At 43.8% G+C, this 17,151-nt stretch overlaps 1 protein-coding gene across 1 annotated transcript in view; it reads right to left on the bottom strand.

The window, feature by feature from the left end:
- The window catches only part of CADM2 (cell adhesion molecule 2), a gene marked incomplete at both ends in the record, with an annotated part of 665,566 nt that extends 650,113 nt beyond the window's left edge, over window positions 1–15,453 (bottom strand). The window contains one exon of the mRNA XM_082337960.1: window positions 15,393–15,453. Within this exon, the coding sequence (XP_082194086.1) occupies window positions 15,393–15,453 (61 nt within the window). The remainder of the gene's footprint in view (window positions 1–15,392) is intronic.
- Window positions 15,454–17,151: the final 1,698 nt, after the last annotated feature.

Here is a 17,151-nt window from a genome sequence, read left to right as displayed (position 1 = left end):
TGCAGTGCAAATCAAATGATAAAAACCACAAAGTTTGTTAAAACATGCATATTCAATAAATGCAGATTATACACCCTATGTTTTTACTCAGATGATAATAGAAAAACAACCTGACTGTTTTCACAGTTCTTCACATGAATTTCTACTGACCACAATGGGTACGGCACTTCTGTAAACTGGCCTACATCTCACTCAAACCTCTGAATTGCAACAGGCATTTTTAGCGTTCTGCTATATCACTTTATATTATGACAAATATTTTAAACAGAAACCAAGACTAATGAATGTCTAGATCTGGTTTAGTACAGCGATAGCATGATTTGATAGAAAAAATTTCACTGAGAAGAAAGGGACATGTACTAACAAAAAGTTAAATGGTTGTGTTTGAACTAGACAAGGCTAACTAGCTTGGCCATAGCCCCATGATGTTTCTAGTTCCCGGACTTGTTTGGAGATCTGTGCTTTTAGCCTCATAACCTAGATATGCTATAAGCTGATGAACTTTAACTACTCAGAAGATACACCTAATGTAGAGTAAGACAGACTCACCACAAGAGTTAGTGCAGAATAAAGAACTTTGCTTTACTTCGTACTTTGTCTCATGGTATTTTGCGATGAGAAAGCCCCCAAAATGAAAATGTTAAAAGATGTTTGCCAGCAGATTATCCTCACCCAAACCAAACAAGCAAAAAAAAAAATAAAATAAAAAAAAAAAATCCCACAAAACTTTACTTTGTCTTATGTCTGAGATAAGAAAACCCTGGGTTGAAGTTTCAGATGACAGTGCGTTCCTCATGTTTTGGCGTGAGACAGATGACAATTTCATGTTTATTCAGACTTCCTCTTTTCAACTGATTTAATACATTGAAAATATAAAGTCTTAGGTCAGCACACTGACATAAGAAGAACAAAACCCCCTAAAAACCCAGACAATGCAGGAAGAAGAGATGAAAGAGCAGATTAAAATAGAATAAAAGCTGAGAATGGAATACAGAGCATAAGAGACCTTGGAAATGAAAGAATGTTAAAAAAAAAAAAATCATTCTCACAAATAAAACTGCAAAATATTTTGTGGCTTCTTTACATGGTGGTATCTTCTTGGATTAGAAAAGTAACCTTATATATGGTGTTATCTTGCACTTCAAGTATAAATTATTCATTGCAATGTAAGCTAAGGGGAAAAACCTACAGTGCTAATCTCAATAATTTCAAACAGAAAAAAGTTACCTAAACTCAGTACCTAGTTCAGATCTCTCCCCATACTAGTAATACTCAGAGGGGAAAGAAGAAAAAAAGAAAAAAGAAAAAAAAAAAAAAGAAAAAAAAACACAAAAACAAACAATGTAGCATTATTTTAATGTACTCAGAAGGCAAATCTAAGCTTTAGTGATGCTTTTGGAATCATTGTGTTTCCCAGAATCTACACAGAACAGATGATAAAAAATCAGCTTTATTTCTTATTTGCTCTGTTTTTGAAATAATAATACCCCCCTGTCTTCCTCAGATCTGAGGATCCACTAATATCCATTTTCTGAAAATTATTTTGGTATGTTTTAGAAATCACAAGACATTTTCAGTGGAACCAGCTTAAATTAGATTCTTAAATAGCATCTGCAACTTAGAAAAATCTCTCAGTAAAACACCAGTAGCTCTGACTCTTAACACCTCACTCCTTCACATGTTCATACTTAGCTGTTTAGAAAGGAATGGGCTGGTGCAGAAAGACTTAGAAGTGATCCTTCATTTATTTATTGACAGCCCAGACCCATCTACAATACAGTATACAAAGTCTTGATTTTATTTGTTTTGAATCAGAAGAATTGAAAAGAAGTAACTACTTGAAACAAATTCTCTCTCTTTCCAGCCAAATGCTGCTTTAGGAGGACTTGATTCAGGGTTCCAGCACTTCCCTGAAAAAGAGGAAAATACTGCAAAAATGCAGTACTTCAAATATTCATGAGTATGTGCTAATCCACAGGCCAAACTGCAGGTTGTAGGAAAAAGCAGAAACTTCTTAAGGTAGCTAGGTTAATAATTTTCAATTTATAATATGCGTTCAGAAATCTTCCGCACACTTGCACCCAGTTACAGTTAGCAACGCATAATCTACTAACACACCCCTTTTAAAAGTAAATACTCTGCTAACCCATGCAAATTGAACCACTATCTCTGATATACAATTCTGGAATAAGGAAATGCTAAGCACTGTATTAACTATGGCAGTGAGTTTTTATTAATAGTTTTTAATGGTACACACCAAAAACTTTGTACAAAATCTATTAACACATAGAGTATGCTACTCAAATGTGGCTTCTGCTTCAGCGTCAAGAAGACTTGATTGTCAGGAATGAAAAGGGATTTTTTAAATTATTTCTTTGGGAATTAGAGTTGTTTTGGCTTTCTTTCCGGTTTCCAAAAATAAATCAAAACACCTTTTGGTACTTTTCAAACACTGGAACAACAATAACTACAGTTGCGACACTGAAATCTTACAAAAATCAACTTAAAAGGACTTACTGGTTTTAACCCTGGTAGATATTAATTTGCAAGATTATGGGTATTATTTGTATGTTTTACAAAATCGCTAATCTGAGTCAAGTAAAAGCATTTTATGCTTACTCATGAACAATCCAAAAGTATAAACCAAACTTTCTGCTTCAGATTTCTCTATATTGAAGCGCTTTAGAAGGAATAGGGGAGAGAAACTGCAAGAAGTGTTTTCACACTCCCCCATTTGTGACTATTAACAGCTACAGCTTATTTTTTGAATAAGTAATTACCTACTTAGACCAAACACATTTGTAATTTTGACCTAGCTAGAGCACATTTTCATCACTTTTTCAGTACAGAAGTACATTTTCCCCTTATTTCTTTATCTTCCATCTGTTCTTTCAACATTCCCGTTTAAGCAGTGCTCAATGAGAGGTATTCTCTACCAAAGTGCTACATACTGAAGTTCGATTCTAATTAGACATTTATTATTCTGCTGTAAAATTGAACACTGATATAACAAATCTATCTAAATGCCAGACAGTTCATTATAGTCTAGCTTCACTATTTCCTATTAGAGCATTAATGGCATTGAGACAAGACAGTGATTAAAACTTTATATTTTTTTATAAATGGAAGAAAATTTAATAAATTGGTTTTCTTGCTTAATTAATTGTTGTTTATATACTGCTACTACACAGTTACAACAAATTTCTTCCAGCTATTATTGATCATCTCATTGTGCTGCTAGCAAATTAGTCCCAAAATGTTTAAGAAACCAAGAATGGAAAAGGATTCAAAGGTTCACGCATCTTATCATGCTAAACCGATCTGACCAAATAATCCTGAATATACAGCCAAGTAGAGAGTCAAAAAAGTTATTAGAATTCACTCTGAAGTCATTCAAACTGAGAATAAAAGGAAGTACATCACCATGCTGAATAAAACTAAACCATTTGTTGGATGCAAAAGCTCTTCTACATAAAATAGAAAGTGTTGTATTGTGCAGTTATTAGCTCTCAAAGTAGCATTCTCAGTGAAATCAGAAACAGTAACTTCTTCAAACATTTAAGAGCACTAAATTCATTCTTGAAAAGTAGTAGCCTGTTCTCAGTCCATACTTAAGAATTCAGCTAAGCTACAAAGATGAAAGAACAGCACCACCTAGTTCTCTATTTAAAAGTTTTCAAATATTATCATCCATTGATTTATTTTTGTAATCTATATTCACATATGCATGTGTATTCTGCAATGAAATCTGTCACATTTCCATAGGAAACAATACTAACAAGTTTGTCAGGAGTTATTAAAGCATCTGATGTAGATACTTCATAAGTATATCCGGGGGCGGGGGGGGGAAGCTTGCATATGCAGGAATGCTAGAGACTTGTAATACAAATATCATTCTGAAGCACCATAAACACCCAATGGATTGCTCATCCATCCCTAATATTACTTGTGGGACCATTTCTCTAGTTTAATCAAAACATTGTATTTGTATTGATTCTCCCATACAGTAGTCTGACACTTTACAGTATGTATACGCGTCCCAGATGCAAAAACTATGTTCATGATACAGGCATCACAAGAGCCTGAGTAACATGTTTAAAAAACTAGTTATGGCTCATGCAAGTTGTTTCATATTTACTTTTCTACTCTGCCTTTAAAAAATGGGGTAGATATTTTACTTGTTAGTTGGACTGGAAGTTTTCGTGTCAAGAATCTCCCCGCTGGAGAATGAGATGTGTATTCAAACAATCCAGAAGTTTACCATGACGCAACAGCAGCACCTAAGCAGCTACCTACTCCTACCGTTCCGACATCTTAACCAAGTTTTACTAGCGTAGCTGCCTGTGTTTCAATTTGATAAGCACATAGCTACACATGCAGAACAGTTCGTCTGTTCTTCTAGACATGCTAGATTTTCCAAGATCTCACATCAACAGGACGTAACAGCAGTGCAACTTTATTTCTGAAGACATCTTCTGTTTTGACATTGATATTCATCAGTCCACTCTGATTTCTTATACTAATATACATTGCACTAGATATTTTCTTTAAGGCTCTTCACTGAAATAAAGCACAAGAGACACCGATACTGTGACTATTCTGGATAGTACTGCATTTTATATTGCGGTGGCATGTCTTGTAACATTATAGAGAAAATGAGAGCTAACTGCACTGTGTTTTAGCTGCTTTTGAACAAAATGTTCAAATCAAATAATTGATTTATCTATCTTAGAACAAGGAAAATGAACTGCAGCTACATCAAAATGATCTCATGTAGCATGTTTGCATCAGTCTGCTGAAGTTCATCTAAATTCCTGGTTTTCATATGGTAGCTTTTAAAGTATTTTCAGCTCTCAAATTTGACCCTTCCTACCAATGCCTGTAAGAAGTCTTCTACGCTGTACTGATGCAAAAAAAAAAAAAATCAGGCTCTTAATGGATGAAAGAGAATACAGCCTTATGACTACCTCACCAAAAGCTTCTGTAACTTGTGCCCCTGGCAGGAGTCAGGCCCCAGTGCCAGAGACTGACTCCCACGGGCTCCTCACTTCTGTTAGTGCACATTTGAGGAAGGTAGAGAGAAGGAGAGGGAAGAAAAGAAAACAATAATAATAAAAAAAAAAAAATCTAAGCCTCCTATCACATCCCTCCTAGGTATTTTCTTCTCCAAGGTAGAGAGCAGGATTTCTTCTCAGAGCTTCCACAGAATGCACTTGCCCTAAAACCTTCACTTGTTGCATTTCATTTCCTGGGGAAAGGAAGAGGCAGAGAGTCATAGCAGGAGCAAAGATGAAAAGGTATGCTGTATCCTGCAAGCCTGAAGTCATATAGTGTTTTGTTCCAGCCTAACCTTCATATACGTCTTGGTCTTTCACAGCAAAGGCTTTTGTGGTAACTCTGGAGGGGAGGTTTTATTCCTAGAGAAAATAACTTGCCCCATTCCCTGTCCCCCATCTATCTACCTACCTACATGTCATCCATGAAGGCCACTTAGGTGTTGGCATGGCATCGCTCACTTGTTGCACAGTTGGCACAACAGATTATATAAGATCCAAATTTGAGGCCTTTATCCTCACAACCTTAAGAGGGGAAATCCCTTCATGCATACAGAGTAGGGCTATTGCTGCTTCCCCACTTCAAGTCTTGCAGCAGAAAACAGAAGAAACGAAGTTTGGTTTTCTTGACAGGTATCCTAGGCAGACAAGGCCTGCAGGGAGATTACTCTGCATTTATTTGTGACCAGCTAGTCACCTATTTTGAAATTTCTTTCTGAATATACTTCCTTTCTAGAAGAAGTTCAAATGACAAGAGTTTTTAATGACCAACTAAAAGAAAAAAGCCTATGATATTAACAATTCATTAAACGGCAAATTTTTATTTGTTCACTTTAAATTATATAGACTACTGGATTCTGTTTTCCTATTGGGATTTACAGTGTATTTCAGTTTGCAATGGGCATAATCCAATGAACACTATTAAATGTATCTGCACTTCCAAATCCTGCAATACAGATGTCACAGTAAATGATGAATACTCCTTATAGAAGATGTTCAACTGCCTTCTTTATCCAGATTTCCTGTTACTCCAGTTTGCATCAGATTAGGAAAAAATTGTTGTTCTGTAGAACAGAAGTATCAGTTGCTTTTCTAACAGACAAAAGCAAATCTGTAGAAAATCTGATATAATTCTTTTTCTCAAAATCCAAAGACAGTTTGGGAAATCCTTCAATCACGTTATTTTAAATGACACTCCCCCCCCCCCCCCCCCCCCAAGTATTGCTTACACAAAATATATAAAAAGACTATTCACTTTAAACAATCTTATATTCCAAGCTGTTTTGAAATTACATTAATCTTGTGTGTAAACCATATGTGAACATCCCATAAATAAGTCTATAAGCTATTGAGGTCTTTATCTATCATTGATAAAGAACAAATGGCCCATATATTTCTATTGAATCCATGCCTTCCCTCCACCTCCAAAATTCACCATTCAGAACACAGCAAAGCAATAATGATTTATAATTTGCAAAACAAATACGACTTAGGAAGCAGGAAACATTTTAATTTTAGTCTGATCCAATTCTAAAACCCAAACTTATTTTGTGGAGAAAATAGTGAAATTATGTCAGCTCTGGACCATTCTTTAAGGAGTGAATGAGACTTATTCACTCTAAGAACGACGTACATTTTGCATCTTACATATCAAAAAGAAGCATTAACCAGTAGCTTGTAACCCACAAAATTTACCTTTAGTGAAGAGAGATATGCCAAATACTTGACAAAAAAATTCCAAATAAGGTAAGGAGAATGTTCTGAAGAAGCTGGGCAAACAGTCAAGGTGCTAGCCCAAACTTACTTATACAGCACTTGTGTTCAAATACACATCATCTTGATGATGTTTACATAAGCAGCAGTCAACATATATCCTAAGACTGTAACATGTTAGATTCAGGACTCCAGCCTTTAGAGAAAGCACAGCCTATAAAGCTAATTCACTGCTAATTTGTTTTTATAGCAAAAGATCAGACACACTCTCTATTAACATGTAATGTCCTAGTAACTGTCAGACTTGATCTTTAAGTTCTGAAAAGCTCCTCCATGTTAGGTGTTGCTAACTTTGCTACAATTTCTTTTAACTTAAAATTGAAGGGATTCCTTTTAGACTGTACAGATATCGTTTTTCATTAACCAAAATGATCATTAAACAAGATGGTACTTATAGCTTCCTCCATATTAGTCCAAATCTCACCTATTTTTTGTAGTATTACAAGGCCACACTATACAAGCCTGGAGACATCAATAACCTTATCAGAAATCTGCAAGTGCAATGGAAAAGTTAAAAAATGGTAAAGTTAAGAGGAAACCGCAATACCATGCTTACTCTAATGAACAAGATATTTCACATGTCACTTAAACTCATGAAAAATTGCAATGTTAGTTTAAGGTTTCCTCCAAACATACAGAAAAGAAGTTCTCATTTTCACTACTATTATTTTACATGTTAACAAAAGAATTCATGTAAAGGAAATACTACAGTATATTCCTGTATATTATACTATTTTATGACCTGTCATAGATTTGAGATACTCTGTTAATTCTTAATTAGTAATCAGTTTAGTGAGTAATAACTCTAGTCACTGCATTTATTTTCCAATTAGCAAACAGTTGTGGTTTGACATTTTTGTGTATTTGAAAACATAAAAAAATTTCTTTTAGTTGATGACCTGGAATGTGAACAAGTGTTTTCAGACATCAAACAAAGTTTTAGTTTTCCCATATAAACTGTGCAAACCAATGGAGACTTCTTGACTGTTCCTCAATTTACATCCATCAATGCATCACAATGAAGCACCAACTGGCATGTCAAGATTTAAATTTCACATATTAAAAAAACCCATATTAACACTCAGGAAAGAAGAAAAAAGAGCCTTTGAAAGGGATAAATATAAAATGAGCTTGACACTAGAACATATTTTGTACAATCTTTTAATTAAAAAAAAAATTAATATTAAACTCCAGCTTGATTTTGTCTGTACCATCTCATTGTTTTTACTTTCGTTACGGAAAAAAATTCAGTACATAACAAATTTATATTGCAAAGTAATGTATTTTTTCAGTTGCAAATTCAATGACCTTAAACCCTACATAATTCTAAAAATTGATTGCTTCTGCTTCAACTAATATGGCTTCTCCCCTCGTCAGGGACTAACCAGAACAGCCTTCCTGCCTTACAGCATAGCAGGAATAAAAGCAGGTCAAGTTACACTGTTAATCCAGCAGATGTAGGTCAGCTTGGGATAAATATCGGAACAAATGGAAAATACCAAAGTGCCTACTACAACTGCTACTGTGAAGTAATTTGGCCTTATTCTCTTCAGAGCTGTCAGTCAGTCGCAGTTGTGGAGTTCCCAGTGTTGAACTTTGAAAAGCCAGGGTTTTTAAGATTTAGATGGGTCAGTTCGGCTGTGCTGGGCTATTCAGCTTCTGCCAGAAGAAGCGGCAATAATGCAATGCGTTATATATCGATGCCATCCAGAAAGGCATAACTGTATTTTCATATGTGGTCACAAATTATTTTTGCATGTAATAGCATACTCAGGTTACTTTAGCTAAGATTTGGCAATTGAATTACCACGATTAGAATCACTGTCTGATTAACATTGTGGTGTATAAGTTTAAAATCTAACCAGAATATTTTTACTTCTAACACAGGAAAACAGTCTCTCTCGCACTATCCTTCCCATCCAACAAAGAAAAAGACAGGTAGTCAACAAAGTGTTTACAGAAAGATGACGACAGAGGGAATATTACAGCTATGCAGACAACCACTATACTGCATATATGACAATATGTCATGTTTTACAGATAACCTAAACCTTGCCAACTCCATCCACAGAACAAAGAATAAGCTGGAGAGGAGTTCAGTAATATATCTCTAGGTGAACAAAATTTTATATATATGCATACACACACACACACACACAGAGAAACCTTCAGCTCTGAAAAAGCTTTAGGGATTCAAATTGAGAAATACAGACTATACACTGATTATTTTTCTAAAACTGAAGAGCAGCTGCCTATGGAGAGTTAATATTCTTTAACAGCTATTTAAGAAAAAAGGAGACTCCTACATTGAGTATTACAAAATAGAAAAAAGTTATATTTATTAATTTATAGTAATGTAAAACTATATTAACAGTGATTCGCTGCTACTTACAATGTGAAAGCTATAAAAGCATTCACACTCTGCAAGAGCCATTTGATTAAACCAGAAAGCAGTCAATACAACTCAACTCATGGTTAGGAAGGTCTTTCCCTCAAAAATCCCAAACTTGTCAGACAGCAAAAATACTCCTGAATAAGGCTTACATAGATCCCAAGATCTCTGTTTTGCAAATAAAAGGATGGCAAAGGAAGCAAGTATGATTTTATTTTTCACATTTACTGATGTTAGGGAAAGGAGACAGGACGATAGGTAGGCAGACATTGTTAAAGGAAGAAAACAGGGAGTCTTCCAGTCCATCTACAACAAAAATAACTACCTACATTCTTCACTAAATCCTTTTTGCCTGTTCCAAGTTCTCCGTGTTAGGAAGTCCTACACGCAAAACATTACTATTAGAAGAGAGCACTGGAAGATGTAATACACAGCCTCTGGTGTCAGCACTCTGTTTTGCCATTGAAATAAGTGTTCTCTGCTTCATCCTCTCCCCCCTTAAAATGCTATTATGATGTTATCCTATGTATTGACATTTAAAGCACCCATCCTGAGCTTGCTATGCATTAACATCATAAGAGAAACTGTAAACATTTGTCTTTAATCTTCATTTATAAAATGAAAAGATCCTGAAATAGGTTCATAGGAAAAAAACCACACACAAACAAAAAACCACAACATTAAGAGCCCTTGCAAAGACACCCATATTCATTTTTCAAGATACTAAATTGTTTTCAAAATGTTTTCATTAGGTAGAAAGATAAGTTGTTCAAGGACAGATTCCTGAGAGAAATCATGATTTTACAAGTTACTCCTTGCCATTGGAATTCGATATTTGCCTTTCTTCCTTTCAAACACACCTCAAAGACTCCTTGGGAAGAAGGGCTATGCTCATTAAGATCATACTTAATATTGATGCAATCCCAGAGGAGACACCTGCTAAAACTATGTCTAATAGTTTTACCATTCTCCATCTGTTTTGGAATGTGTATTTTAAAAAGCATGTCAGTGGCATTCTCTCTCGAGAAGACCCTCCATTGTTTTGAGAGTGTCTAACAGAATTAGCCTGTTATTAGATTCATGTTTTAAAAAAAAATTGAAGTATTCCTTCTTTCTCTTGGAGAAGGCATTGAGGGGACAATGACAGCATCTTCTGTTTCTACCTTTCAAATATCAGATGAAGAGGGAATCATCGTTCTAGCAGTCAACCACACTCTGGTTATACTGTTATTCTCTTGGCAACTACCTGATGTCCATATCCCTGTCTTTACCATACATACAGTTGTTATCAGTTACTTAATCACCATTTGTGATGCATAAGTAAAAAAAACCAAACAAACAAAAAACCAAAAAAACCACAACAAACCAAACACAACTCAAAATCCAATCTTGACTTTACATAGCAATATTAAAAGATTAATTCTTCGGCGGAAAAAGTAAGGGTAATCACATTCAACACACTTTGTCAATAGTAGGATCAGGCCAGAGCGATGAGAAAGCTAATTGTGAGAACTAAGGTTTCTATAATAAAAAACTATGGCTTAAAGACATTTATAGTACACTATAATGGAATTGCAACCAACAATTAAGTAAATTTAAAAGCAGAGGGAGATTCACTGTTTTACATTTCTGAAATTAAAAAATAAATAAAAGAGAGCTAACAAGAAAGTAGACAAGAAAAACGTATTTGTTTCAATGGAGGTACTTCATCAACATTTCTGTGGAGTTACTTCTTCAGTGAGAAACTTCAAAACTGTTTACTGTTCAATTGATGATAAAAACTTGATAAATATTTTGAGTGTAAGAGTGATAAAGATTATGAGAGTGAGTGATCCCTATTCATGTATTCTTCAGGGAAGTTGTGTGAGGTCATCAACGGGAATTTAGATTGTTTAGTTACTTCATGTTCTAAAACTGAACACAAACTGCTATATGATGACTATCAATAAAAATAAATGAAGAAATCAAGCAAAAAAAAAAAATCATAAAATATGAACCAGCCTGAGAACTAAGCAGCTAGTAAGCCTACGAAGCCTCAGTTAGAGTTACAGAAATCATATAAAGACAGTCACCTTCAAGTAGAGTGATACATTTAGTGTTTCAACTTGTGTGTAAAATATTCCAAATAAAGATTGTATCAAATCTACTGTCTTCTCTTCTGTAATTGTCTATACAGAACTTACAGAACTTACAGAATTACAACAACATGCTTTTGACTTGTTGTACACCATATCAGCGTAACAACATCTAGCTGTCAAGACAATCCCTATGCATACAGCGTTGGGTTGCCAAGATTTTGCTAACAGAAATCCTACTGAAAATTCAAAACAGAATCTAGATACACAAGATATTGAGTAATGTATGGCGTCTGTATCTTAAATTAGCTTAGATGATCTGAGAAGTAGCCATTTGCACATTTGCCTTTTTTTTTTTTTAATTCTGCTTGTAATAGATCTGAGCTTATGAAAAAAAAGTCTCACCCATAAGCAATTATCTGTCTTCACTGATTTGTTGCATCAGTGATCACAGTTTCAGACAAATTAAAGTGTCCCTACATTATTTTCATTAGTAGACAGGTTGCAAGCATTTGAAGTGTCTGAAGAAACCATATTGAGAAGATTTGCCTGGTGTTGGCAGAGAACTGAAAGTAGATCATTTGCTACCACATACAGCACTATCCAGTGTCGTCTCTGAAGCAGAGCACATTAAGGCATTAGATGCCATTTGCATTATCACACAGCAGGGGGCTACAGCAGCTACAATTCCAGGATAACCTTAACCCGTATCTGTATACTGTGAATCCAACAAAACTGTTTTTAATATTACAGTTTTCCATGTGATAACTCTTTACAATAAAGAATTTACTTTTCAGGTTGCATAAAAACAGCTCAGATGATACTTGAGTTATTCTAAATATATGCTGTCCTCCAACTGTTAAATTTTGTCTAAGGAAAGCTAAATTCATGAAGCGGAAAAAACAAACAGAAAGACACAAAAATGTAAGGGTGACTGTAAACATACGCAACAGTTTAGCCGCTTGGGACATCATTTAAGTACTCCAGAATCATTACAGTACACAAGCTAAGAACAACAGCAGCCAGAGATCCTACTATTTTCACAGCAAACGCTGGAGAGGGCAGAGCAGATTAATATCATACCCAAACTCAGCTGACAAACGGCTTCTCAGCTCAACATGTTATTACTCCCTCTTCCACCTCCATCGCTCCCCTTTCACAGCAAGCAGTTGACACGGGGCTTTTACTTCTTGTTTGCCTCCTTCCCGAAGGGACCGCTTGCTGTTAATGCTATTCCACGCACAAGCTGAGAAGCATTATTCTATGTCCTCTTCCCTCAGCTGATGCTTCATCAATACTTAGGACAGATTCCTTAAGCAAGTCTCTCCACAGATCATGCCAGAAAGGCATACTTCCATGCAGGACGCTTGTCAGCTTGACTCTTTGTCACCGTGTCTTTAAACTTAACTAGCTTCAGTTTCACTAACAGGAACCATCCTTAGTTACAATCCAGAAGTGCTTCGAATCCTCAGCACAAAGATCTTATTCACGTACAGAGCTGACGAAAAGCCTGTGTATCCCATGGCCCACAAACAGAAAATCGGAGGAAGATAGCAAATCCACTGAGCCACTTCACAACACAATTTGGGGAGGCAAAGCAAGCCAACAGAAAAAGCTACTTCTAAACACAGGTATAAAGCTGCCAACAAGAAATGTGTCTAATATGGTAACTGTGTTTGCTAGTTGTGCCAAAATAAATGGCAGAAACTGAGAAAACAATATTTACGAAGTAGCACAAGGTGGACTAAAAGAATTTGGTGTTCTGTTAGATACAGTCACTATTCAGGACAGTCTTCTCCTAGAAAATACGTACTCATCTTCTTCTCCATTCTCCTTTGCCTTAGGAGAAAAGGATAGTAGAAATTATTTCCTCTCACTCCTGTCTGAGGGTTACAGGTTCTTTACATCCCACTCCTTTTTTTTTTTTTTTCTTTTTAATAGTGCCCAGCAAAAGTGCCTCCTGAAACAGCACTCTGCTAAAGTGCAGTACACCGAGTGCCTAAGTATTTTTGATTGCAGCTTTAATCACGAGCTGAAAAAATAATTGTGTGAGAAACTGAAAAGAGGGAGATGTTTTATACACACGGAGGGCAAGCTGGGTAACGCGCTAAGCATCGCTTTTCCCCATCTGCAAGGACAGGCCCAATCTGGTTATTTTCACACAGTCACAGTCAGATTTGTATTACACCCCTTTTCTTGCAACATGTTTTTTACCTGATGCGGTTCACAGAGTTACATTTTGCCTGGCACACTCCCTAAACTGCTGTGAAAGACATCACTGTTTTTAATCACTGGTTGACTCTCAAAACTGTGATGCGCTGAATGCGGCTGATTGCATCTTAGGAAAGATCAAATCCTCCTCCTCCAGCAGCAGCCCCGATTTTATTGGTGACAGAAAGTCAGTCCAGACGCTTCCCCCCTCCTCTGCAGGGCAATGAATTGACAATTCACAGGGAAATGTAAAAGGCAGCGAGGAGCCAACCCCCAGGTGCAGCCGGCCGCACATGCCCCAATAAATACTCTTGTATAGCACCAACACAGCAGCTCCTTGTGCGGTGACGTACAGGGCAACTCATAAACATTGGGAAAGAATACAAATAACCTGCCCGACGAAACTGTCCCTCGCAGTTGCCAAGCGCACCCCCCCTTCCCTGCCTTCTCGCCCCCACGACCGGTAACTTCCTCGGGAGGCGGAGCGGGGGCAGGGGAGGCTTCGGGCCGACGGGGGGAGGCGGGATGAGCCTCGCGTGTTTCGGGAAGCCGGGCGGCTGCCAGCCGCTGCTCCCTCCGGAGATCGCCCGACACATGACGCAGCCGAGGGAAACGCGAAATATATTAAACTTGACGCGAAACGGCACGACGGAGGCGAGAGGGGAAAAAAAAACAACCAAACAAAAAAAAAATCTTACAAGGTCACTTAGTTTAATCGTCTCTTCGCTTCTCCCTCCCGAACTGAGATGCCCCGCACGCCGAGCGAGCGAAGGCGGGAGAGGCGCCCCGCCGTCCCCCGCAGCCGCCCTCAGGACCGGGCGCCCGTCGCTGCGCGGCGGCTCCCTCGCCCCGCTTGCCCCCGCCGGGCCGCCGCCTCCCCCGACCCCCGCGCCCGGCCCTTGCCTCCCCCCGCCCCGCCCGGCCCCGCAGGGCGGCGGGGGCAAGGGGGGGCCTCGCCGCCACCCCGCCGCCGCTGAGGGGGCAAAGTCTCGGCGGGCGGCGGCGCAGCGGGCTCGGCTGCCGGCTCGCCTCCCCCCCGAGGCGGGAGAGGTCTGAGGGAAGACCGCCGGCAGGCAGGCGCGGCGGGCAGCGGCACGGCAGCAGCGTGCCGCGGGCTTCCCTCCGCGGCGGCCGCGACGTTTGACTTGGAGGTATAACGTTCGTGAGGGGGGGCGGCGGCGGCGGTGCGGCGGGCGAGGAGGCGGCGGCGGGGAGGTGGGCGGGAGGAATACATCCAGTGTGGGAACTAGCTGCAGGATGAGCCGCCTGGAGCAGGGATCCGCTCCTGAACCCCCGGCTCATCCGATTACCCTACGCACCTCGCATACAGACACGCAGTCTCGGCGGCGGTGGGAGCGAGGCACGGACCCCCCCCCACGGCCCCCGCCATCCCCCCGTCCCCCGGCTCCCCGCCGGGGAGGCTCGGCTGGAGCCCGCAGGTTTCCCCGGGATGTTGTTGCGGCGCACACGCTGCCGCTGCGGCGGCGGCACTCGCACTTTCGGGGGCACGTCCGCGGCGGGCGAGCGGGGAGGTGACGGGGAGTTGACGGGGTGGCTGCAGGGGCTGGCGAGCGACGGGCGGCGGCGGGGCGGGGGGAGAAGCGCGGAGGGCGAACGAGGGCGGGAAGAGCGGGAAGGGTTAACGGCCGTGCAGCGCCTCAGCGCTGGATAGCGCTACCCGAGCGGCGGGCGGGGGGCGCCCGGGGAGGAGAGGGCGGCGGAGGCGGGGGAGCCGGTAGAGGGGCGAGGGAGGGAGCGGGTCAGGAGCGGGGCGGCGGGGAGGGGCGGGCAGCGGGGCCGGGGATGCCCCGGGCCGCGGCGGTGCCCCCCCGGGGTCCCTCCCCCCCTCCCTCCCCGCGCGGGGCAGGGGTGGGGAGGAGGCGGTACCTTGTACGAGGATCCCGCAGAGGCTGTAGAAGCGCAGGAGCGCGCCGGGCTTCAGCCGCATCCTGGGGGCTCCCCTCGGGCTGGGTGGGCGCCAGGCACGCAGATCCGCAGCCTCCCGCCGCTCCGCTCTCCGGGCGCTTCCTTCCCCCCGCAGGAGCCGCCGCCGCCGCCGCCTCCGCCGCAGTGTCTCCCTCGCTGTATCCAGTGGGGTGAGGAGGAGGAGGAGGAGGAGGACCAGGGTCGCGGGGGTGGATTGGGGAGGGAGGAGGGGGGAGCGGCTCCCTCCGCTGGCTCCGGCGCTGCTGGGCAGGTTCAGGTTTCCCCCGCGGAGCGGTGCCGGGTGCCCCCGCTGGCTCCCCTTGCCCCTGCCGGCGTGTCCGTCCGTCCGCCCGTCCGCTCGCCTCTCCCGTCCCGTCCCGTCTCGCTGGCGGGCGGAGGCGGCGGGGGGGGAAGGGGGGGGGGGGGGCTGCGCTGTCGCCGCGGCACGCGGGAGGCTGCTGCGCTCCGCTCCGCTCCCAGCCGCTTCCCGGCTCGAGACACAAGGGCACTCTCGGCTTGCGAGGCTCCCCCGGCCCCGCCCCGCCCCTTTCTGCCGGGAGCCCCGCCCCTCGGCCCGCCCCCGGCGCCACGCCCCGCCCTCCCCGCGCCGTGGGCACGCCCCTGCCACCGCCGTGGCCACACCCCCGCCGGCACGGCACGCCCCCGGGCTCCCGGACCGCCCCCTCAGGTGGATGCGTGACCGGCGTCGGCGGCTGTCCAATAGGAAGTCCCCGGGTCGGGCCGGACTGCCAATGAGGCGGTGACAGAGGAGGCGCGAGACGCCAGGTTACAAAACAAACGGGCGTTTCTCAGCGTCTTCAGCCGCGAGCGAGGCGCCAGGCCCTACCTCCTGCGCCGCTGAGTGGCAGCCGGCTCGGGCCAATCGCGGGGAGACCCGGCTCCGCGGCGCCTCGCCAGCCAATGGGCGCTGAGCGACGGGGGGGCGGGGGCGGGCGGCGGGGCGCTGTCCAGACCCGGTTCTGAAGTGGCGGCCGGCGGCGGCGGCGGCCGCGGCCGCGGGCGCCGGAGGGGAGGCGGCGCCGCCGCGGGGCAGAGCGCGCCGGACGGCGCGGCGGGGGCGGCGCTGCCCGCTGCCGCACCGGCCGCGGGAGGGGCGACGGGTGTCCCCTCGCCGCCCGCCCCGGCCCTCCGCGCCCCGGGCGCCGGCTGCGGCGCCACCGTTAAGGCCCGATCGGGCAGCGCGGGCGGGGCGGGAGAGCCCCGGGGGCGGTGTGGCGCGGGGCGCTCTCCCTGCGCGGCGGGGCGCCCCGCGGACAGCCGCCACCAGCGGCCGGATCGGCGGCGCGGCGGGCGGGACAGGCGCCAGCCGCCGCCTGGCGGCCCCCGTCCTGCCGCGGCTGGGGAAGGAGCGGGGCCCGGAGCCCGCAGGCAGGCGGGGCCGGGCGGTGGGGGCGAGGCGCACCGGCGGCGGGGCCGTGGGATGGGGACTTCAGCGCGAATCCAGCGTCCCCGCCGGCTGCGGCGGAGGCGCGGGTAACTGGCGGGGGGCGGAGGGGGGGTGCTCGGGCCGCCCCTCGCAGGCCGCAGGCCGCCACCGGCCAGGTCGGCCCCACGGCCGGCAGGGAAAGCCGGGGGAAAATGCCCGCGGGCTGCGGCCCGGGCCAGGCGCCGTGGAAAGGAGCCGGGCGGTTCCCTCCGGGCCTTACAAGGGAGGCGTAAAGCACCTTCTCCGCCCTCTGCTCTTCCTCCCGTCTCCCGA

Source organism: Platalea leucorodia (assembly GCF_965183815.1).
Source record: "Platalea leucorodia genome assembly, chromosome: 2".
In the NCBI taxonomy this organism is placed as follows: Eukaryota; Metazoa; Chordata; class Aves; order Pelecaniformes; family Threskiornithidae; genus Platalea; species Platalea leucorodia.
This window is presented reverse-complemented; position numbering and strand designations above follow the sequence as displayed.